The sequence below is a fragment of the Numida meleagris genome, chromosome 2 (genome assembly GCF_002078875.1).
Source record: "Numida meleagris isolate 19003 breed g44 Domestic line chromosome 2, NumMel1.0, whole genome shotgun sequence".
In the NCBI taxonomy this organism is placed as follows: Eukaryota; Metazoa; Chordata; class Aves; order Galliformes; family Numididae; genus Numida; species Numida meleagris.
In genome coordinates this window covers 14,025,294-14,050,369 of record NC_034410.1, presented here as the reverse complement: position 1 = coordinate 14,050,369, position 25,076 = coordinate 14,025,294, and the positions used below count along the sequence as shown (strand labels likewise).

Below are 25,076 nucleotides of genomic sequence, written 5' to 3'. Positions count from 1 at the left end.
CTCAGGGGAATCTAAAAAAAGACACCTCTTGTGCCATTCACAAAGGATTTTGTACAGGGTTTTTAGTATTTTAGTAAAGTCTGGAAATGTTGTTAACACTCACCTTAGAAGACAGATAACCAACAGCTGACAACAAATCAGCAATGAAAAAACCACTCCAAACATTGCAAGGTGAAATATCTCTGCAATTCTGACTCAAATAATGGAATTGTTTTTGACTTCACAGCTCCAAAGTCGAATAGTACAAAATTCTGCCAGGTGATGTAAAGTGAGCATCACTTACAGTTGTTCCTGTAAGAATTTCTGCTATGGAGTTCCTTAGAAAGTCAACTAGATAGCTCAGAAAGCTACACTCTCTACCCAATAAAAACATTTGTTTGTGCAGCTACATCCAACATACAGAAAATATAGTACATTTTTTAAAAGCAACTTCAAAGAGTCTTATTTGCAGACTTAAACAAAATAAGCATTCAAAAGCTGGGAAAAAAAAGAGGAGCATACCAGTACACAGCAAAGACAACAAAGTGAGATGGCAAACTTGGAACTGGTTGATCAAGCAACGGATCTGCTAGGCCAAGGTGATATATACTCCCAGTATGTTAAAAATTGAATTGCCTATTGACTAATCACTTTTAAGATGTTTGGTTGTGCAAGATTCCAAGGACTGGCCTCTAACATACACTTTTATGCCTAAGACCAATCAAAGCATAACAGATTCTAAGGCCTAGCTTTCCCTCAGCAAAAACTGAATGATGTTAAACTAACATTGTTAACTATGTTGTATTAAGGACTGCTCTGACTTCTTTTATGCTACACCGATCCTGTCGCCAACCTATGTCTATAGTACCGCTAGCCCAGACTGCTGTGTTTCACTGCTAAGGACCTTTTTTCTGGATAGCTGAGAGCCTACTACACTTCAAGAACACATACTTTCAAAACTAGATATGCAAATATAATAGCTGTGTTTTCTTAATGATGCTATTCAATTAGGAATTATAACCTATGTTTCCCAAACATGGTAAACCAGGAAATGGGACTTAACACTAGGATTTGGAACTTAACAAACCACACTTCAAAAAGCACTGCTCTGTTATCAGCATTGTTTTGGTCACAAATTTAAAACCCAGAACCATAAAGGCTGCTAAGAAGAAACTTAACTCCCTCCAACCAACCAACCCTCGCATAGCACCTCAAGTGTTAACTAACATTGCATAATTTTTCTTCATTTAGATAAAAAGAATTTCAAACATACAACCAATGTATTCAAAACTTTCTTGCAAAATTAAAGCCAGTTCAACTTCCACAGCTCAATAATTGGACTTCAGCTGCAGAACCCTTGTGAAGATTGCATCAAGAGAAGCAATTGCCCAGCTGTGCGCCGAGAACACAAAGAGGCAGCAGCATCCTCCCTCCCTGCTGTTGCATACCCAAGCTGTTATATTCAGTCCTAGCAGAGAGGTTCAGCTGTTCAGACCGCATTCTTCGCTCTTACAGTCATATTTATCTCCTCTTTCAGGAAAGGACACGTCGCTTTGAGTTCTCCGGCACGGAATGCCCTGATTCCCTGGTTGTGAGCTCCCAACAGCCTGATGCAACTGACATCAACTGCTGGGCCAAAGGGACTGAGACACTGTTTCTTTTAAGAATGAGCAGACCATGGAACAGTATTGTTTTTTTTCCCCACTTTACCTGGTATAAATACATTTCCTAATACCAATCAGAAAATTTAGATAGACAAAAATACTCCACAGGCTTATCTACATTCAGAGATATTGCTTGATTGATAAGCAACCAGAAGCAACACAAAATAGTGTCTGTTGTTCAGACTGGAGAGCCATTTGCCACATAGGATACAGGAGAAGATCTGCAAAGTGTATATCCAAATTCTATGATTTACTTAATGATATTTTGTAGGAATTATTATTGTATGTCTGCACAACGTTACCAATAAAACACAGCTTACTACAGAAAATCTTCATGCAGATAAACATGCAAAGAATAAACTGAATTCTAACCTGTCCTACTTCACTGCCTTCATTCATTTATACTGTGTTCCTTTTATTGTGCAGATAATCCTTGCTAATATTATTTTTTCATTTTTGTATCCACTATCCCTGCTTGTTTGAAAAAAGGTTAAGGGTACAGAGCTTCAAAGACTATTAGATGTACTTAATGAAGTGTCCCCCAAACATGTTCATGGAGAAAAATATGTGAACTAAACAAGTCAAAATTATTCCTGGCTGATGTCCAACAACCAGCTGTGGTGCTCAGACTATGCTAACCCTGGGAACATTCTTCTTTCTCTCTGGGCCTCCAGCTTTGCCTTCTGTTCCTAAGGATATTTGTATTCCTAATTTACTCAGTTTAATCTCAATCTAAGCAAAACCAAACTGAATTAGTACTTCAAGAGAAAAAATAATTAAGCATGACCAAGATTTTAAAGCAACCAGGCTTTTGTGGTCTGACAAACAGTACATTTTCAACCACGCCCAGAAAATCTATGGTATTAATGGGACACCTATACTGCTTAAATCATTTCAATCCTTTAAATTCTGAAACTGAAGTTCAATCTGCTTAGCAGACAGAAATAAATATATTTTTGGCTAGTGGGACTAACTCCCATTTTATGGCCAAAACCAAACTTCAGTAGTCATATTAACTGTCTCTAAATTTCAGTAGAATTTAAATTATTTGACACAACGCTTAAGATGCACAAATAGAGTTAGGAAAGGCAACATTCACCTGCTACAGTATCATAAAGGGAAGAAAAGTAGCTTCTACAACAACACCAGCAACAGAAAAAAGGCTGTGCAAAATATGACTCTAACGCATAACACAACTAATGTGTAAGGGAAAAGGGGACCTAGTGACAAAAGGCATAGGAAAGGCTGAGGTACTAACATAATGTTGCCAACAACAGAGAAAGATGCAGTTCAGTAAGAGAATAGTACAGACAACTGGACTTGTACAAATCCATAGGATCATAAAGGATGCATCCAAGATTGCTAGGGGAGCAGGCAAATGTCACTGCAAGGATGCTCTATAACATCTTTTAAAGATAACAGCATAGCATTAAGGGAGATTCTCAAAGACTGAAAAATGGCACACAGCACATTTATCTTCAAGACAGGCAAGAAAGAGGAGCTGGGGAACTACAGGCCAGTCACACTAATCTTGGTCCTCAGCAAGCTTACAGAGCAAACCCTCCTTAGAGCCATTTTCAGCCGTGTGAGGGACAAGGAGGAGGCTGGGAACAGCCAACACAGATTTACCAAGGGTAAACCATCCTGTCACAGAAATTACTAAGTGAGAGCAGTGGGCACTTCCACCTTGGCTTTAGGAATGCCTTTGACATGGTGTCCCATTGTATCCCCACAGCCAAACTGGTAAGAAATGTATTAGGAAGTAGATGATGAAGTGCATGGAAAACTGGCTGGACCATCAGGCTAAGGGGCTGCATAAAATTCAACTGGCAACCAGTTATCAGTGATGTCTTTGGAATCAACACTGGGGCTAATGCAAGGCTTCTATTCAGAAGGACCTAGACAGGCTGGAAGAAAGGGCTATCAGGTATCTGTGACATTCAGTGAAGTTAAACGCAAATCCAAGTGCCTTCACATGAATTAACCCCATGAAGCAGCACAAGCTGGGGGCTGACTAATCCACTTTGATCAACATTAATTATGCAATTCTTCGTTAAATCTCCACTGACTGCCTACTACTATCTGCCTTTTGAAGGTGCTCAGGGTATACTTTTAAAATTTGGGCATGTTAGTTCCACTCCTCTCCAGTCTTCTAGAATCCCTCCACCGTTCCATGATTTGTTAAAACTCAAGATTAATAATTCACTTCGTTTCAAAGCTTCTTTTTTAGTAACCGTAGCTGTCAGTGAAGCAGATATAAAAACATTTTGTGTTAACAGTTGCTGGTACAATGATAATACCTCTTTCCATTACTAATAGCGCAGGAGGTGAGAGGTAAATGCACAATCCAGTCTCTTTCTGAATAGAGGACATAATATTTGCTGAATATTTATGTCTTTCTGTACATTAGAAATTTATCATCCTTAGCTGCTATTGGATTTTTATCATTACCAACCTTTTGTATCTTTATAAGAACACTCTATATATTTAAAGAACTCCATTGTACTCTGCTGCCCACAGATTTTATTAATATCTTTATCAACTCCATCAACTTGTCTCCCAGCTACACAGCACTTGCCATCATCAGCAATTAAACCCCCTTCTTACCTTGTTTTAAACAAATTACATTTTTAAAAACAAGAATTGGTCTAGCAGTATCTAAACGAGCAAGCAATACTCAACTTATTCAGATTCCTAAGTTCATGTATTCCGTAAACTTTGCACTTTTTTTTAAAGACTAAATTAGGAGATCAGAGCCAAGAATAAGTCCTATATAGATACAACACACAAAATTGTTTCACAGTTCCTAATACATCTATGCCATTTGATCTATATGCATCAGAAAGAAAATCTATATGGAATTAATCAGAAGATGGCTTTAATTTGCTACATACATATATACATCTGTATATATGCATGTGTATACATACATACATGAACAAGTATTTCAGGAGGTTCAGAAACTGACCAGTGGCAACGTCATTTATCAGCATAAACTCCCTGTACATGCAGTTGTCCAAATTCCCCTAGTTATCCTTTATTCACTATAGGATGAGTTTTAAGCAACTACTTACATTTCTAGGTCCCCAGTTCAATTTATTAAGAGCTTCTGTTGTATTCTGTCAGCTAAAATACTAGCACAGTACCAGTTCAGATGTTTTCTGAATTGTCACAACTGTTCAAGTAGACCGCAGAATATGTAATATACGAGACCATGAGAAAGTGCAGATGGCTTTGCTGGGACATTTCAGGCCTCATAGAGGTTCTCAAGTAAATGCTCAAAAAATTTGTTTTAAAACACAAGTTACTTGGGTCCATTACCATTTTCATTAGGAACCTATGATTTGCTTTAATTTATCATTTTGTTTTACTTGCACCAAGTACCAGAAATACACAAGTCTGGACAAAGAATATGGAATCTCAAAGATTTAGAAACGATTTTTAACATGGAAAGAACATTACTGAATATATTTCCATAAAAAGAATAAATAAACAGTCTCCCTTGCAGCAAAGCACGAAATCCTAAATATCAATTTCACTTATTACAAAGTTCATTCACCTTTCACTGATAGTGAAATAGCTTAAAATCTGTGTGGAACACTTGCTATTTTTTACATGCCGATTTTTTTTTTTCCCCCCATCAAACATTCATTTATCCACTCCAAATATGTAGCGTTGCAGAATCCAGAGGAAGGCTACTAAGATGCTCAGAGGACTAGTGCACTCTCCCACAAAGAAAGGCTGAGGGAGTTGGACTTGTTCAGCCTGAAGAAGGCTAAAGGGAGACCTTACAGCAGCCTTTCAGTATTTAAAAGGAGCTTACAAACAAGATGGAGAGTGACTTTTTACATGGTCTGGTAGCAACAGGACAAAGGGGAACAGCTTTAAGCTAAGAGAGGAGAGATTTAGATTAGGTATCCAGAGGAAAATTTTTAATTAGAGTGTGGTGAGGTACTGGAATAGGTTGCCCAGAGTGGCTGTGATGTTCCGTACCTGGACATGTTCAAGGTCAGGTTGGCTGCCCAGGGCACATCCTGATCTAGTGGGTGGCAACTCTGTCTACAGCCAGGGGATGGAACTGATGGCCTTTTAAAGGTCCCTTCCAACCCAAGCCACTCTATGATCCTCTGTGAGTTAATGGTTGAACTGTGAAAGACATTTTCTACTCCTTTTCTACAAGTATTTCAGATACGTCAATTCACTTACCGCATGCTTTATTGTATGCAGGCCTCATGATCCATAGCATGTAAATATCACTGATCGTGCTATAAGTCTGGACTTCAATAACTTTAAAAAAAACAGTGTGCAATAGCACTGATAAAGACTTCCACTCAAAACCACATTCTTTTGATTAATCTAAAAAAATACGCATTACCATTGACTCCAGATGAATAGCTACCTCATTTCTTCAGTATTTCAGGCTTCGTAAATATATAATTTGTAAGTATTTGCACAACTGTTCATTGCAGTAGCTGTAACATCTGCTGGATGTAAAGATGATGAAAATCCACAGAATGGAAACCAAATTCGTTTTATACAGATGTAAGAATGAGGTTAAAGTTTCTGAAAAGCAAAGCTTTGGACAGCATTTTTTGAAAGAAGCCACCAATAAGTAACAAATCTAGAGAATATATATATTTTTGATAGATTACATAGAAAGCACAAAACTACTTAAAGCATCAGACCAGATGACAAAAATAGGTATCTTTCTACACAGAGGATATCATGTAGTTATGTTTCCTAATCCCTTTCTAATTGTAAAATATTTTTATTTTCCAAACTGTTCATCTAAAAGCATACAATTAGCAAGTCTTAGAATATGGACAGCACTTCTGTGGTTATTTCATCCCAAATATTAAGTGTTATGACTCTTCATTCTCTCTTGGCACAGAAAAAAATACCTACAGGTCTATCCCTACACTTAAGCCACCTCTCTTTTTTGGCTAAGAAAGCAGTATCTAAACATGGTCAGCTGTGCAGAAAAACTTACCATTAGCTAAGCCTATCAGGCATTTTTATTCCTATATTTACCTACAGGGAACAGAAAATATTTTCACTAGTCAATAATAGCTGCAAATAAGCTATCAATGAATTTGTGTGCTTCCTTTACATGGTCAGAAATAACAGCTACCTGGGATCTTGTTTGTTACACTACTGCAAACATGAATAAACTGCAGCCACGTTTATCTTGCCTCTAAAAATCACTGCCTCCACATTTTTTTGTTAGAAAAAATCCACAACAGTACAAGCTGTATGTGTGTTTTGTAAACTTTGAAAAGAGAGAATTCCAAAAATAACTGTCCAGAAATAAGAAATGGAACTGTTAAATACTGGAAGTGGGAAACACATCATCCAGTACCCATGTGTGTTTGTGTCCCTTTCAAAAGAAAACAACAGGATTTTGTGCCTATCATGAGTCTGACAATACTCCACTAACCAACTTATGACAGTAGCAAAGATTCTCATTTGATTGAAAAATTACTATTTTCAGTGCCAGCTTGTTAAAGCACAGTTGGTCTTGTTGGTGTGTTATCTCATTTTAAAGAGTTTATACAGAAATCATACCCATTCCACTTTTTAGGTGGAAGATGGCAGCTGGTGCTTTGTTGTTGTTGTTTTTTGTTTCATTTTGTTATTGTTTGTTTTTGTTGTTTTTCTTCTCCTTAAAATCAGAGCTCACACCATGAAATTCCAACTGAGTAGTATAACTGTAGAGATTTTAGTCTCAAGAACTAACTGCAGTCTGACAAGCTGGTCTGTTCCTCTCTTCTTCCTTGCATACATTCTGACAAACTCAAATTTGTTTCAAGCTTTTCAGGTCAAATATTTTCACTTTCAGGTAACAAAAACAGACAAGGGAGTATTTAATTCTTCTAAAGTTTGGTTCATAAAACTCTTATTTTCTACTAGGAAGAGGTGCAGGGCAAGACATATCACAATGAACTTTAACTCTACTGCCCCACCTTACAACATTCTAACCTCCAGTACATTGCCAATATTTTATAATAAATATTACAGGATAAGGCTTGAGTGTTTTGAAAGAAAATACAGTGATTATTTCAGTATGCGTATATTAAAATAAAGAATAGCAAAAATACCTGCAGTGTGTCAGGAAGCATTACTAAACATACGCAGCAAGCAGATAGGTAGAATTAAAATGCGGTATGTAAATAATATGTAATGGCAGAGCTTTGCAAAAAGACCTTATGCATGCTCATACTTAAGAACGAGGACTATAGCCAACTCACGTAAGAATACTAGCATTAATATATTGACATATAAATAAATACGCATGTGTGCATGTGTGTAAATACAAAGAACCAAGATGAAGCTTAGAATGCAGAAAGCCTGAAATACACAGCATCTATTTTGAAGTCCATGCTGTCAAACTCATGTAAGTAGCCCAGAAAAACAGTATCTATAAAAGAGACTCTGAAAGATAGTTTTGTTCTGATTTTATTGCATCACAAGCAGCATGCATTCTGAGATCTTCCCATAGGTGGACATGTAGCCGCTTCTGAACTAGGGCAGATCCAAGAAAACTGGAATAGTCTACTGTTTGTTTTACGCACCAGTGGTAAACAACAGAAGTCTATCAGAATGCTAATGAATACTTTAGCAGTACTTGAAGTATATATGATAAAGTATTAAATCACTCAAATAAGTAACATAAAAACTGCCCTCAAAAATGTAGTCAAGCGGCACTCTGCAACTGAACTTCAGCTCGTGAACTTGGAAAGTGAGAAACCACCGCATCTAAAAACAAAACGCCTGCAGTTCTATAAAAATGCATGCCATTACACCTGATGTGTGTTACATTTGTTTACACATTGCTTTTTATAGTCTGTTTCGAACTGAGGCACTTAATTGTGCCTTAGATAAGTTAAATGAATTAATTACTATCAAATCCTAGACATATTTATGCACTTTGTCATAACAGTAATTTGCATGTCTCCTCAAGGAGAGAACTTGTAGAACTCTGAATGTAAAAATACAGTTGAGGACATTGTTTGAAAGCTTAAGAAACTCATCCAATTCCGATTATTCCCTAATTTCATACTAGCTTGCTAAAACCAATCACCCTTTTTCTCTGTACTGAACGCATTAAGATTAGGCCCAGTTCTTCCCTGCATCACAGCTACAAGCATCACCTCGCCTCCAGCACATTAAAGCCAACTAAACTGAAGAGTTTTATTGGAGTTAAACCGCTAGAAGATCAACATGAGCACACACACAGAGAAGATGGCACAAGACCAACAACACCAGCTTATATCCTTTAATGCATCTTCGACACAAAAGGCAGAATGGAATTTGCATAGGACTCTGAAGCCACGTACTTTTTAAAGAACAAAATTCAACACCACTGAGGGAATTTTTTAGTGCAAAGGTGAAATTTATAATGGAAAGTCACGTTTGTTATATTCTAAGCACTTCACAAAGCAAATTCAAGACAGGTCACCTTTAATTATAATATAACATGCAATTCCTCACTGTATTCATCTGAATAGGAGTGGAACAAAACAGGGAGAGAAAGAAGATCTGTATGTCCTGTTAGATGGCAAGCAGACTTTGGTATGGTCATACTTGTCCTCAACTAACTCTGAGTTCCACGTTTTCCTAATACAAAATCAAAAGCAAGCTGTTTTGAAAAAGCTTTAACCAAAAGCACTGCCCAGCTGTACTTGTTGCACAAGACACCCAGAACGCAGCACCAACCGGATGCATTAGGTAAGCCCTATGCGTAGCTGGATTTCTTACAAAATCTCAGGCACCTGGAAATCACATGAAGGTAATGACAAACAACTAAATCACAAACAAACTGTTGAATTTCAAGATACCAGCAGTACCTTCTGTCTGTTCTGTCATATTCATTTAGTGCTTCTTGGTTTCTTGGTTAGTTTTTTTGTTCTTGTGGGTTTTCCCTCCCACCTTCGTTTCCTTTTCTAGCGTGTTCATACTTTATTCCAGGCTCTGCTTCCTGTGTGTTTGAGTAACACGCTGGTAAGAACCTTCAAGTTCGACAACAAATACGCACATATCTGACAGCCACATTACCAACTACATGACAAAGAACGCAGTTAAGAACTGGGCAGAACACCTACCGCATCCCAGCTATAACTAAACCATCAACTTCAACATCCCCTGATAAAAGATGTTTTCATTAAATACACTCATCCTGTCCTTCATTAGCAAATCAGCACAGTTAACAGGAACACCACCTGGTCTAACTTCTATTCATATAGTAAAAGCATAGGCTTTGGAATGTATGAGAATCAAGCTAAGAAAAGGCACTATTTATTACCTTTATTTATTTGTGCCCCACTGAGCTGACACACAGTTATGCATTCACAAGACTTCAGACAGTCACTCGGTTACTATCACCACCCCACATCTTTCTGGATGCTGTGAGAAAGTGGCATAAAGGTCAGAGAAAGCAGAACTCACTGGCATTCTTACAGGTGGCTCTCCCAAATGGAAGCTGAAGAACAGCTTAAATGAAGCACATAGAGCTTTCAGTGCCTTTGCAGAACGGAACACTGCAGTTTCCACACCCCTGAAGCCAGCATTTTTGAGCTGTATGCAGATACTTGTATTAAAAAGGAAAATAATACTTTGTTTACTACTTGCATACCACGAATTGAAAATTAGAAGAAATACATGATAACTGAACTGTAAGTCAAGGAGAGAATCAAGTAGCACCCTCTCATTTTTAGCTAGATAAACAACTACAGCAAAGAATTCAAAAGAAAAAAAAAATCCTGGAAGCTCAACTAAGTAGTTCTACATTTAAACAACCTTAAAACCATTTGGCAATTATAATGGTCAGAAGTGAGACGCTATCTTGACGCAGTCAAGATCTTTTTTTATATCACAACCTATTTTCCAAATGAATTAAGAGAAGAATCTTTAATGTGAACTAGAAGTCATTCAACCAAGATTCAGCAAATTCTAAACCCACACACTTCATTTGCCACGAATTTAGCTGCTAAATCTGACTCTGAAAGGCTGACATGTTACCTTATTATTATTATTTTTTAAAGATTTCTCCTGGGTTTGCGCAGCAAAGGAACAAGTATGTGGCCTATCTTACACAGGAAGCAGAGATTTTTATCCTTAAAAACAGGAGGTTCGCCCACACGATCACCTGGGACAAACTTGGCCAGTGCAAGCAGGCTAGAAGGTTATAGGAGCCTGGGAATGTTTAACATCAAGAAAGTAATTACAGCCCAGCAAGATCAGAAGGAATTACACAGGAAACGTGAACAGTAACCCTTTCATGCCAAAAAAAAAAATCATGAAAAACTGAACTCTCTGCTGCCAAACTATGAGGCTCTACAAACCAATTGTAAAACGCGGGAATGGAAAAAACACTGCATATTACTAGGCTATAAATTCCCAACGATGTGATAAAGCTATACTTCCAAGAACAGAAGAAAACCTCTGGCCTTTCTTGCTGCCATTCACATACCATATAATTAAAGCTCTGAAGAAAAATGAAAACATTTCAAACACCGTGTAAAAATGGGCAATTGCCTCTTCTACATTTTTCCTTTTAATTCGATGCTGACCAAACAGTCTCCTCCCTGGAAGGTGGTCACACATCTTGTTCTTATTTAGTCCTAGGAAACTTCCTTCCAAAACAAACAGTACATTATCCAAGCAAGAATACTAACTCTCTCGGTTATCTACTGGACAAAATGAGTCTCCCAAAATCCTAAATAAACCCCATAGCTTAATGGGATGGCTTCAATCTATCCTATGCATTTGATGGTAAAGAGATTTTTATTCTCTGGAGATGCAAAGAGAATTTGAGTAGTCAATCCAGTTACAAAGCCTCCAAGTGCCATGCTGGAAAGTGAATACGATCATACATTCATGCTCTTCAAATAGACTCACAAAAAATTCCACATTAAGAGATTTTTTTTTTTTAAGCTCACACTGAAGAAAGTTGTATTACCCTATATCTATTGATAGATAATACTGTAAAGTATTAGCAAATAACTGTTACAAGAGATGCAATAAAGCAATGAAGTATCAGTGCTTTTATGAATTTGTTGATTAAAAACTACAATGGATGTATTCTCATCACATTATACAAAAATAAGTTCCTCTATAGTATGAGAGTACAGGTGATCTCCCCACAAATGGAATCTAAAAGTACTTTTCTGATTACAAAAAATCAATAAATCACTCAAACACCAGGCTTCCTAGTTATCATTAAAGTTACAAATCAGAACAGTGCTACTGCTGTCATCACACCTTGCACACGATGACTCATTTATTACAGAAGTCTTTCTTTCCCCAGTTATTCTACATGATTCTCATTCCGTTTCCTTTTCCTTGTTTTCACATCTAAGATAATCCTTTGTGATCCCTAGCTCTGTGTGCAGAACGAACTCCTGCAAGACCAATACCTATCTGCAGTCACTCATTCAGTAGAACCACCAAGGAAACAAAGCTTATGGAATATACAATATATGAAAGCAGAATACAGAAGAAACACACGAGAATGTCTAAAAACAGGCATGTTAATGGGGCAGATACAGTGCAGCAAATAACTAATTAAGGCCAAAAAGTCATTGCTGAAGGCAAGCTTACTTCAAGTCATAACTGCCATTTTGTTGGAAGCAAAAACTGAAATATGAAACAACTATATTTTCTTTATTATCTCTGTGTTCCCGTGTCTATTTATCTGCAGTGCAAAGATACTGAATCATTTTCCAACGCACAAGTCATCTGCCCTGGATAGAAATCAGACTGCTCTAACCTCAGTGGGAATTCCACAACACACTACTGGAGACACCCAAGAGATGTAACACTTTGTTGCTGGAGAATTAAGGCAACTTGGTCTGCAGAATTCCATTTTCAGAATTCTGATATCAAACTGCAGCTCCGGTCTGGGCGCGACATTCTAACAAGGAATTCTAAGAGGAAAAACTGTACCTAGTCTCCATTCAAAATGCTGCAGCTAAAAAGCAAGCTGGTTTGCCCTGCGTTCTTACAGCAGTACATCTACATTGCTCATCAGCAGAAAAAAATGGCAAGACTTGCTCTTAAATCTGAACAGCATACTCCAATCAAGATCTGACAAGCCCTGAGGAGAACAGAGCAAGCATACTAGGTATCTTACAGATACGATGCTTCTGGCAACTCATTCCCCTACAATAATTGCTTTTAAAAAAAAGTCAGACCTTTCCAGTATATTCTGATAAAGTGTACAATAAGTGGGATACAACCCTCTACTTCAAATCCCATCTCTCCAGAAAACGATAAGGGCTGCTACAATCACCATTAGACCATGAACACCCAAAGCAGGAGGCAGCATGGTTTTATAAAACACAAGATAAAGGAGCACCATCTCAAGAAAAATCAGAAGATTTATTGCTATCCTCCTCTCCAGATTACTGTACAAATAAGTAACATTTTTTCACTACAGGAGAACAAATCCCTCAGGCTCTACTAAGCATTAAGTACATCATTATAAATGCACGTCAAGAGCGAGTTGGCACAACTCTCAAACATAGCAACCTGTGATCAAAATCACTGCAAATTAGACCGTATTTGTGTTCTTATCATCTATAAGCTGCATAGTGGCAACAGGTGTTCTTGAAGTGCAGGTAGACAATGAGTGGGGAAAAAATTATTAGTGAGATAAACAAGCAATCATTCCACTAGCTAACTAATTAACACAAAGCACATTCAGAACCAGCCTCCTTACCAAGGCTAAGGTACAATACTCCCAATCTTTCAATAAAGAAAATCAAAAGGCAGTAACTTTTGAAGCATTCTCCCCATTACCAAAGTGCAACAGAGAAACCAATGCAGCCACCTTCCCCAGGATCCCACACACATCTGGCACACGCTGGTTTATGGAAAGACTGGCACCGTGCAGTGGTGGCTTCTGAACGCATATTTTAGAAAAGGCGGTGATCCCTGAGAAGTAAAGCAAAGCTTACTGTTTAGATGTTCCAACCATAAATAATGTTTAAAGTTGACCATTATTTTAGGCTTATCACCCCCGACAGAGTACCTCTTAATTACTGAAGTTTTTCTGTCTTGATGGGGGAATTTCCTGTTTAAGACTCATACAGAGAAAATGTTGCAGTATAAATCTTGACTATTCTAAGCCAGGAAAGTGTCCTACAGGCCAACACGCCTCCTCTTTAAGGCAAGTTCTCCATAATTACAGCATCAATTATAATTTCAGAGGTATATTTTGCTTTATAAATAAACTCTCCACTATTTGAACTGTGGGAAAGAATGCCCGTGCCAACGCACCAACCCTTGCAGCACAGTAAGTTTTGAACTGAATACCAACTCTAAATGTTACAATATGGATTCTAGCAGGGAAAAAACAGGAGGAAGATTTCCCTGTCACCTTCCCCTCAAATTCCCACATGCTTTCTGAACCTTTTTATTCCTCACAGCACCTCCCTGACATTTGTTCTTTGCTGTTCTAGAGCCAAATGTAACAGACTGACTGATTTATTGCTAACTACACCAGAAAGTAAAAACTGCAGCCTCCATTAAACGGGCTGAAAAGAACAGTCCAGTGGGAACGAGCAGGACCTGATTCTGAAGCCTCCTCCTGCTGAATACTGCTTTTGATGCTTTTGTATATAGGGGTTTGTGCCTGAGTTTGATAGAAACCGAAAGCAAACGTAGCTTCTTGGACTTGTCACCCTGCCAGTCTTTTCTCTTGACATGGCTCAAATTGACAAGGACCCAACGTTGCTGCCTAGAAGTTCTCCCTCAATGTCCCCACTGATGAGAAAATCAAAGCAACAAGTGGACACTCCCAAGAGAAAAAGCCATAGTACCTGAGGGGGGCTCCATTGAGATGTGACCTGATGCAGAGATACACAGCACACAGATCAGTAAGATGCAACACCCTTTTCTCCTGTAACCAAGCTAGGGACAAACGGAATTCCTCTACTCGCATCACCAATAGATGTGTGTCGGATGTTTGGATGCTCTCAAATTCCCAAATTAAAATTATCCAGAGGATGCAGAACTCACTTTGGTTTCTGCCTTTTTTTTTTTTTTTAAGAGGGCAAGTAAAGTAATTCCTACAGATATTTCAATCTTCAGTTATCGATAATGTCTGACTTTATACAGGAGACTGAGTACAGCGGTGTTTCTCTGACTGACCCTCTAAATCCAGCCAAACAAGTAAAATTCTCCATGAACTCTGAAGCTACCTAGTAACTCAAACCAAGCCTACTGATAGGAGCAGGTAAGCCTGTCAGATATGGCGTTTTTTCCTCCCACACCTCTTGCATGTTCTTGAATCAAACACTGCCTGAGCTCACTGTCCAGCTCCACAAACTGCGATAACATTTCCTAAAACGTTTAATTATGCTATAAATACCCAGGAATACAGTCCTTTAAAACAGATTTTTGAACGCTTCTCCCGCTCAGTTAATCAGCTTATTAAAGACAAACCAACACCTGCAAGTACTGCACTATAATAAGTCAAAGATGCACTCAAATTACCAAACACCACATAAGAAGCAAGATGGATTCAACCCTGTGGTTCGTGTGCTTTCATGAAGACCAATGGTAATATAGACCAAATAAGAGATGACACAATTCTCCAAATGCCACTTTAAGCAGTAAGAATCTTTTCACCAAGAAAGCAAGAGAAACCAGGGAAACAAGAAATGATCATAAGCTTTTATGTTCAAAGTGTTTTGCAGTCATTAAAGATGTACACCATAGGTATTACTTTAATATTTACATTGTGCAGAAGTCTGCACTTCATTCAACTTTGATAATGACACGCAAATACACTTCATGAAAAAAATGAGTACACCTTGATGATGTTAGAGAAATGATTTCTAAAAACCCAAACAAACAATCGAGTCAAATATGGAAACAAAAACTGCATATGTAACAAGGAAACTGCACATATTAGAGTGAATCTTTTTCTTCTTTGATCCCACTTGAGCAGAACACGGGCAACAGGGTTCTGAAACACTCTGTGGTATTTTCTCAATCCAGTTTTACTGAAAAAAAAAAAAAGCATACAAACCACAGGAAAAGGATACATTCAAAAACAAACAAAAAACCTCCATTCAAATAATGCAAAATTAAGGTGCATCAGCTACCTAAGGCTGTTTGCACCTCTTCATTTAACCTAAGGTAAATGCATAGCAGCTTACTAGAGCTGAAAGGAGGTAAGCCAGATACATCTACCATTGGAAAGAGGTACTACTTATGAAATTAAAATCCCTTCTCACAGTACACAATTTATTTGTACTTAAATACTGAATCAAACATTTCAACATTCTGTATGGATATTTATTGTATTCTTTCAGAGTACCCACCTTGCACATCCTGATCCTGCTATGGCCAATAAAGTATTTCATTCATCTTAATTCCTGTTTTAAAGAAAAAAAAGAGAAAGTCCCAATATCTCACAAAAGGTCAGGACATAATATTAAATTAGAAACAAAGGCATGTGTTTAAGAAAGCAGTAAATAAACAAGACTCCTACTAAAATGTGTTTGTTCTCAGTAGGGACAAATACAACACCATGTCCTTTGAGGCTTATCATACATTTACCATGATTTAGGTTACAAGACACAGTAATAAATGCTTGAATCAATATTGCTGAAATAACCGTAAGTTAACACATGCCTGATTTGACCATTTACATTCAAAACTCTAAGTTTCTGTACCGTAGTAATGTTGCCAGCAAATTTCCTACCTAAGTTACACTTTCACTATTTGACCATTTTCCTTTGACCAGACAACATCCATCTCAGCAGCTGCAAATATATACACAAAACTATCATCATTTCCCTACAAATGCTTACAACATTAAGCCACATCCATAAATATTACCTCTTCACACAAAACTCCTCAAAATACATCAAGTCACTGATGAAGAAAGTTCTGTTGGTCCAACACAGCACAATCACTGAACCTGCACATTAAAAACATATACGTATGACAACTGCCAACCATATCTGAAGTCTTATATGAGAAAGTCAAAAATCTCACCACACGCTGTCACTACCATTGCTAGTTCCAATATTCTCACAAATTAGAATCAGAAGATAAATAGGAAACTAGTATTTCCTTCATGAATGTTTGGATAAGCACTAGTTACAAAATTCACGGTCACCTTAAAATCTATTACTTGAGCAGCCTGTGCAAACGTTAAAAACCTTTGACTCATGTTGCTTTAATTCTGATCCTCCAGCTAGCATCATGCAAGAATTTTTTTCACTGAACCAACACTAAGCACATCACATCAGATCATTACAAAAAATACTTTAAACTGGCATCACAACTGTTGTAAGACTTTTCCTTTCTTTCCTTTCTGATTTTTATGGAACTCGGACAAAGTCCAATTCTTTTAATAGCCAAAGCAGAAAAAGATATGCCCTCATGCTGCAATGTACATTTTGCTTTGCACAAAAATAACTTCTAAAAAATAAACAAAAAGAATGAACTTCAACAGAACTACTACTAAAAATAAGTAGCTATGATAAGATTAAGTGGGAAAAAAAAAAACCAACTGAGTATCTTGGCTGCTGAGCGGCCCTGTAGAAAAACAAGAAGAACAAGCAAAAAAACCAAGCTGCACTCAGCAAATCCTGCGATCCAGGGGAATCGTACATTTACCTTATCTTAGCCATCTCCCTGTGATTTTATTACATAGTAATTATACCATTATTCATATCATGCTACAAATGCATCAGTGCAAGCAAATTCAAGACTGTAACTTCTAACGTGTGCTGCAAACTGCACAGCAGTTATGCGACTGCTGACTGAGACCTTAGCTCCTTACACAGCTCCAAGGAGATACAGTGAGAAAAGAACTGCTACTTTTTGCTTGGCTCCTGGCGTGAAGGGGACAAGACTGCCAGTAAAAGGTAAGGTGTATTCCACAGATTCCAGTTCAAGCACAGAACTGGGCAGTCTTTCAGCAAACGTGACTCTGGGACAAGACAAACTGCAACAAGCCCCTCTCGTGCGTTCTTTCAGGTCTGCTCCACTGAGGACCCGATGGCAGCCCTCCCACAACGCTTCTAGGAAGCCTTCACGCACTTCCTTCTTTGCTTTCCCCACGCCAGCCACGTAAGTGCTTGGGATACGGTCATTATCTCATTAACACGAAGCGCTGAGGCGGTGGGGAAGGGACAGGCCTCAGCCCCAGCCGGGCAGGAGCCCTCCGCCCCGATCTCATCTATTTCCAGAAAACCGAGCCCGGGCGCTCCCAGGCTCCTTCCAGAGCCCGGCAGCGTTACGGGATGGCAGCTCTGCCCGGAGGAGGCAGCAAGGTTTGCTGACGACGCCCGGGCCCGGAGCCGGGCACGGCGCTGACGGGATCTGACCCAGCGCAGCACTTCCGCGCCGCAGCTCCCAGCCCAGCACGGCCCGGCCCAGGCACCGGCGCCTCAGCGCTGACCCGGCCCCGCCGCTGCCCTCCGGAGCGCGGGAAGCGCCCCGTGAAACGGCCTCGGCTCCTCCTCCTCATGCCGAGCCCCGAGCCGCCAGCAGCCTGGCCGACCCCGCCGCCGCCGGCTTCCTGAAGGCCGAGGGAGGGAGCGAGAACCGAGAGCAGCCCCGCCCGCCCGCACGCCGTCCCGCTGCTCCCACCGCCGCGGGGGAAGGGAACTTACACGCGCACCCCTCTGCGTGCCCGCGTTACGCCGCCGGGACGTCACGGCGACGGTGTGGCGTCACGGCCCGCGGGGAGGCCGCTGCCCCGGCGCGGCGCAGGCGTAGTGCTGGCAATGCCGGGTGGCGGGGTTGGCGGGAAAGCGGCGGCCGCGGAGGGGTGGCTGCGGCCTGCGGTCGTTGGCCTCTGGACGCGGGGTTGCGTTAGGCTGCCCGCGCGCTGCATTGCTGCTGCCTGTATTTTGCAGTGGGTGGCTGTGCTCACCCTGAGCCACCCGCCTTATCTGGTCCAGCAGGCCCTTCATTTCTTCCATCTTCACTGGGCCCAGGGCCCCATCCAACCTGGCCTTGAGTTCCCGCAGGGATGAGGCACAGTCCAGCTTCTGTGCACTTTTGTCATATCAGCTGCACCACTCAGCTTAGTGTCTTCTGCTGTCTCCATCACCACAACCTCTTCTCTTGTAGGAGCTAGCTCTGCCAGGACACCCTGAGCCCACATTTACCACAGCTATTCTGTTGTGTCACAGCCATTTGCTGAAAAAGGGGATGACGGGGTCACAGAATCACAGAATGCCAGGGATTGGAAGGAACCTCGAAAGATCATCTAGTCCAGTCCCCCTGCTGGAGCAGGAACACCTAAACTAAGTCACCCAGGAATGTGTCCAGGCAGGTTTTGAATGTCTCCAGAGAAGGAGACCCCACGACCTCTCTGGGCAGCCTGTTCCAGTGTTCTGTCACCCTCACCGTGAAGAAGGGTCACCGCAGCCACTGCTGGGACAATGACAAATCTGTAAAGTTGCACTGGCATAGCTCCTGGGAAGTCAGAGTGGGGAAGGGGAAGTGGGGCTGGGCTAAACGTTTGATTCTGCTATCTGTTGCTGTCATATGAGAAATGCTGTCATAAGAAATTGCAAAAATAGAGGTCAAGGCAGGAGGAGATGCAAGAAACGTTGTACTCCTTTCCAAATCTCTGCATTGTTCCATGTATACCTAAGGCTGAAAAACTGAACTTTGTCATTTACACAGTATGCTAACATTTAAAGTATGTAAATATATATGCAGATTTCTTCATTTTGGCATATGAAATATCAGGTGATAAGACAGACAAATTGACTCAAAATCATTTGAGAATCAAGGTACATTTATAATAACTATACTTTCTTTAGTCAGGTGTTCTGCTTGGAACGTATGTATCTGAACTGTTTCTGTGCATCAGAATACTTCATGTAAAAGTCATTTACAGTTTCAGCAGGAACTGAAATTTAAACATAAATTTATTCTTCACCTTTTTGTGCCTGTTAAATCCAAAGCGTTTGGCAATTACAGAGCCTATAAAATACAATGAATTTGAAGGTGAATCCTCCAATTAGTCTTAAATAGTTGTAATTCCATTTGAAGTCATATAAGTCTAACTTGAGCAAAAATTTTGCTATACTCGTATATGCACTGACTTTTTGAACCACAAATGAGACATAATTACCATAGGATCGTTGTTGATATATTACCTGCCATCTGGAGAGACACAAAATATTCGTTCTGATGTGCAAATGTGTTTGTGCCTTTACCAGCTATTACTTTTCATTTAAAAACATCATAAAATACTACAGTGGATTTATCTGTTGCTGGTGAAAGAAAAGGAGATAACTGATGAAAATAGTGAGACAATATAAACTTCCACGGTAGACTATTCACTATTCACAGAAAAGATCGGTTCCTTCTAATAGAGTATATTAATTTTCCTAAAAGCACACTTCACAATAAACTATAGAAACTTTGTAGCAGTGGTAATTAATTTTAATCTGGAATGTCGAAGTTGTAAAACAGACTACTGGGAAAAAGACTTCATTGCAACTCTTGCTGAAGATGGTATTTTGTGTGGAATAGCCCCTGAGCATCATTGGTTATGATACTCTGAGGTACTGCTCTTTGAATATTTTAGGGAAAAGTGTGTCTCAGGTCCATCTTCCATTTTTTTTGAGAATGACTTTTGCTTAGAAGCAAAGTTGTAGAAGTTTACTCTTAGCACTGAAATTGAGTAGAACTTAAGAACTTGCTAACAATCAGTAATAGCAGAAGAAAATGAGAGTAGTGGTACCCGATGAAGATATTACTTCCTCTTCTTACAAACTACAATGGACAGAGATAATAACCATTCTAAAGATTACATTGGTAATTGTTTAGATTAAATATTATGTTGAGACTTTTTTCCTCCATCCTTTGTATGAATTACAAGAATGATAGTGGAATATCATGTAGAATAAAATGAAGAGTAAGTATACATAATTAAGAATTCTGATCATATGAGGAACTAATGTACAGTATGAACTTGCACTACTTAGAAGAGCATTAGTTGTTTAGAATAATTAAATGGATTAAAAATAGATGTACAAAATCTCACATTCTTTTCTCGTATTTAACAATATGGTATGTTTTCAGAATTAAATCAAGATGTTTGTTTGCATAGTAATACTTTTGCCATTTATCAACACAATTAGAAATGCCAATACATTAGACTGCAGTTTTTTCTCCTGAAGCCTCAGGAGGATCAGTGGTGCCCCATAAGTTTCTGCTTCTCTCTAAGAGGAGCCTAAGGCTACTAGCTCAAATTGACAAATCTCACCTCTTCAGCAGTCAGATACCTTCAGTGTAAGGGGATGGCTAAATGGAGGTTTTCAGCTAGTCATTTTGATCTAAGTTTAAAACTGACTGCACAGTAAGACTGGGACTGAACAAAGATCCAGATGTTAAGCAGAGGATGCATTTCAGTCTGCTTAAGTGGAATAAGATGGACTTGCAGGAGCAGGTAGAAGGAGGAAGTGTCAAATTTAGGGACAGTAAGCATAACAGTCTTGCACATAGTCTCAGCAATAAAAAGAAAGCAGCGCATAGCAATTACTGACTTAGTGATCCTTTTCTTATTAATTATTTCTTAAAGGTTCGGAACATAATTGAGAACTGTGTCATAATGCGTAAGTGTCAGAATAATATTGGTTGACATTTCCTAACTTCTCGGGATGTGATTTCTCAACCTCTAATATTCTTTCATCATAGTTTTTGTGTTGTAATATGAGGGAGGCCAGAATTCATATCCATTGTTATTGCTTCATAGAAGAGAGTAAGAACATATTTTCAGTATTTATTATTATTCTCTTAAGGTGACACTTTCAAGAGCTTCTAAGAAATCGTAAAGTAAGAAAAATGTGTCTTTGAACTGATTTTGTACCAGCTTAGAATGACTGATTTTTCAAAGACAGCAATAGATTTCAGCAACATGAAAGGTTTGACCAATGATGCCAAATAAAAATTTTTCAAAAAGAACAACAGAAACTGCTTGCTCTAAAGTGTTCATTTTATGCCCAACAAGTTGATCTCTATCCTTCAAGGTAATAAAATACTGTGACAAGCCAAGAACACATAGTTCTTGTCTCTTTTTTTGTTTTTCTTAATGAGAAGCCAAGGAAACCTACATGACTGAGAGGAAACCTGCAAGCTTGCAAGCAGGAAGAAGTAAACTCACTTCTCTCGGCGTGACAATTTTTTTTTTTTTTTTTTAGGTTTTGGATTTGTTTTTGGCTGTTTTTGTTGTTGTTGTTGCTACAGATGCAGAGTAAAAAGGCTCTGCAAGGAACTATAGCAATGGGAAGGAAAAAAAAAAGCAGAACTTTTTGGAAATGTAAAACTAAAAGTTATATATAAGTACATAGAGTAAATAAAAACATCAAAAATGGTAGGATAGAAAAAAATGAAATAATACTTACATGTGTGGGGAAAGTAGGCTTTTGCAAGCAGAATAAAGAGGAGAAAAATGGAAAATGCAAATAGATTCAAGATAAATGGAAGGGATTGAACTGAATGATTCAGCAGTAGCAATGTTTTGTGTTCATTTGGAAAACAACTTCCATAAGGGTCGAACAAATTACAATTAACAAACGGCTTATAAAACTTGTTGCTCCTAAAAAGCAGTTAAAAAAACATTTGAGAAATGTGTAAGCCGGTCAGCCAGCCCAGCTGCTGTGCATCCTAGGGGACAAGCGGTATTTTGTAAAAAATTTCCTGTAGCACTTGTTAATGAAGCCTGAAAAGAGGGACAAAAACTAGAAGACTGAAAAAACCCTCAACTATGGCCTCTTTTTCCAAAGAAAATGTAGAATGCCCCTTGTAATTGTAATCCAAAAAATAACACTTCATGTATCTTTTTCTGGGAATGCAGTATGCCAATAGATTATACTATAATTAGAGAAGTATAAAATTAAATTATTTTTGCTTAGAATTCTGAGTTAGTTCATAAAACCATCACATTGATGATGAAGAGAAATCTCATCAAGTCATAAAGATAAACTACCTGGGGTGAAGAACACAGCTCAGGGAGAGATGCAGTGGCTAAAGCAGGGTTCTTGCATAGAGGATTTTTTTAATTTTAACATCAGGAAATTTAAAATACTTCATTAATACCTCTTTAAGTAGTTCTTACATATAATTTCTTTTCTTTTGTCTTAATGAAATCATTCAAGTGCTTTCTCTATATGGTACACACAGAGCAAGAAAACTATTCTCCTTTTCCATTTAGGCTCTGAGCCTGAGTCAAAACTGTGGTCCGTGGAGTGGGCACATGTGAATCATCAAAGAAGGGGTTCAAGACACAGCTCTCAGCAGGTAAAGTGATGCTCACTGTTTTTTTGAGATAGGAAAGGGGTGATCTTTCTGGAATTCCTGGAACCAGGTCTAGCCATCAATTCTGACCTCTGCATTGCAACTCTGAATAAGCTGAAGGCTTGAACTTGCAGAGTCAGGCTGGAGAAGAAGGCAACCTTTCTCTTGCAACACAATCATGCCAGGCCCCATGCCAGTTCCAAGACCGTGGAACACATTGCCAGTCTTGGCTGGACTGTTGTACCATGCCATCATATAGTCCAGATTTGTCACCTTCTGTCTTCTGTCTGTTCGGGTCGATGAAATCTGAACTACAGGGGCAACATCTTCCTGGCAACGGCGCTGTCATAGCAGCTCTGAAACAGTGGTCACCTCCACTGGTGCAGATATTTACCAGCACAGCATGCAGGCTCTTGTTCACTGCTGCAGGAAATATATAGCAGTGGTGGTCACTGTGTTGAAAAATAGCGCTTCATAGCTGAGAATTTGCTCTATCAAATAGTGTTATGTGCTCTTTGTATCTGTTGTGCTTTCCATGGAAATAAACAGGAGGCATTACTTTTAGCACAACCTACCTATTTGTGTAGCTGTGTTTATTGTTGTTTTCTTTTACCATTACTGGCAGTTTTTAATTTCTGCATCCCTTGGTTCAGTGTACCTTACTACACAAGAGAGTTAGAAATAGATCTCAATTTACTTGGTTGCCTCCTGCATTTGTACAGTTCCCACTGAAGCGAGGTCACTGAACTAGAGAACTGACTCACCATCGATTCTCAAGCGCGTATGGCATCACACTGTCATTCTTGGCACGTGGAGCATGACCTCTTGTCCCACAGTGGCCAGGTATATTACCAAGAGTTTTTATTATAGTCACATATGTCACTCTACATTTAATTAGCAATATTTTTTCACATCAATGCTTCTACATGGAAGTTTTATTTCTTGTTTCCATGAATACCTCTGCGGCCTACAAATAGAAGTAAGAAATCAAAGGTCATCATAAAATGTTGCATTTCTGGAAAACAATAACATGGAATAAAGCCTGGGAAAGATATACTCCCCAGATGAATGAAAAAAATCATGGGAACTGGCTTTGGTCACTATGAAGTATCGTGCACTGAAACATCATCACATCAGATATCACCAGCAAAGTTTGGAGTAAACTTCTGGATACAATCAAGTGACCCATGGCCTTGGAAAAAATCTAACTTGAGGATTCGTGGGGAAATAATTTCAGGCTCTTAATTTAATAAAAATCCAAAATAATTGAACCCTGCAAGTCCTACAGTTTAAATGCAGAAATCCCATTTTTATTTGAATAGTGAGATTCTCTGTTGTGAACAGGTATGTCTTTAACAGTTCGTGAGTCAGAGACCTCCTGCAATTTTGCCCTTAATGTGAAAAAATCAGTCACCTTTTTTATACAGCAGGCTTCAGATAAAACACACAGAACCTTGGTGGTTATGAAAAGACTCTTTTTTTTCCAAGATTTTGGTAAGAAGAGGAAGTTAAACGGAATTGTAACCCTTTTTGTGAGTATATTTGAAGTGACTGAGGACCTGATTTTCATCTACATCAAGGCTTCTGCATTAAGCTGAAATAACCTTAAATGGGTACAAGCTGTAATTAGAAGCTAGTCCCCCGTCTCTCCTAGCTTAAGGTATGTGAGGACAGCGAATCTTTAATGTCTATAGATGCAGCTCCAGGGGAGAACCTCTGATGTCCACAGATTCAGCTCTAGGGAATAGTGACAGCCTGGCAGCAGCCCAGAAATACAATTAAACAGAAGTCTGTCTTCTGAACCCTCCTAAAATCTGTAGTTTGAAAGCATTCAAAATTTATTTTATTCTTTATAGTGGCTCTTTTCAAGGTTAATGTTGTACATATACGTGAAACCAACTGTTTTAGTTTTTAATCAATGGTGAAGAAGCCTAATAATTTTCATAGTTCGTTATCTGAACATTTTACATAGTTAACACATTTACTATTATTCTATTTTTCATATGTATTATATATTAATATAGGTATATTATAAGGCTATTGAGTAAGGTCCATCAAGAAGAAAATTGAACTTTACTTAATTGAACAAAGCCAGTTTACATGTTTTATTTATCAATTATTCAAATGCTACATTTCAGAAGGTATGTG

The 25,076-nt window shown here is 38.8% G+C and overlaps 1 protein-coding gene and 1 long non-coding RNA gene across 15 annotated transcripts in view; one reads left to right on the top strand and one right to left on the bottom strand.

Annotated features, from left to right (window-relative positions):
* ZNF438 (zinc finger protein 438) overlaps positions 1-18,752 on the bottom strand; it is a 43,924-nt gene extending 25,172 nt beyond the window's left edge. For 3 of the 12 annotated variants that reach the window (XM_021386243.1, XM_021386245.1, XM_021386247.1), the window contains exons 1-3: positions 18,281-18,750; positions 16,494-16,575; positions 15,974-16,027 (exon numbers count right to left, since the gene is read on the bottom strand). Coding sequence is in view for 3 of the 12 variants with exons in the window: in XM_021386233.1 (XP_021241908.1) it covers positions 9,491-9,515 (25 nt within the window). In the remaining 9 variants the exon portion in view is untranslated. Of the gene's footprint in view, positions 1-9,490; positions 9,525-15,973; positions 16,028-16,493; positions 16,576-18,280 lie in introns of those variants that run through there. The other 9 variants (XM_021386233.1, XM_021386235.1, XM_021386238.1 and 6 more) reach the window with 6 other exon arrangements.
* Positions 17,153-25,076, top strand: part of LOC110393397 — a 28,798-nt gene continuing 20,874 nt past the window's right edge. Inside the window, exons 1-3 of one of the 3 annotated variants that reach the window (XR_002434993.1) lie at positions 17,153-17,735; positions 18,744-21,247; positions 22,846-22,931. This is a non-coding gene — a long non-coding RNA (uncharacterized LOC110393397). Of the gene's footprint in view, positions 17,736-18,743; positions 21,690-22,845; positions 22,932-25,076 lie in introns of those variants that run through there. The other 2 variants (XR_002434994.1, XR_002434992.1) reach the window with 2 other exon arrangements.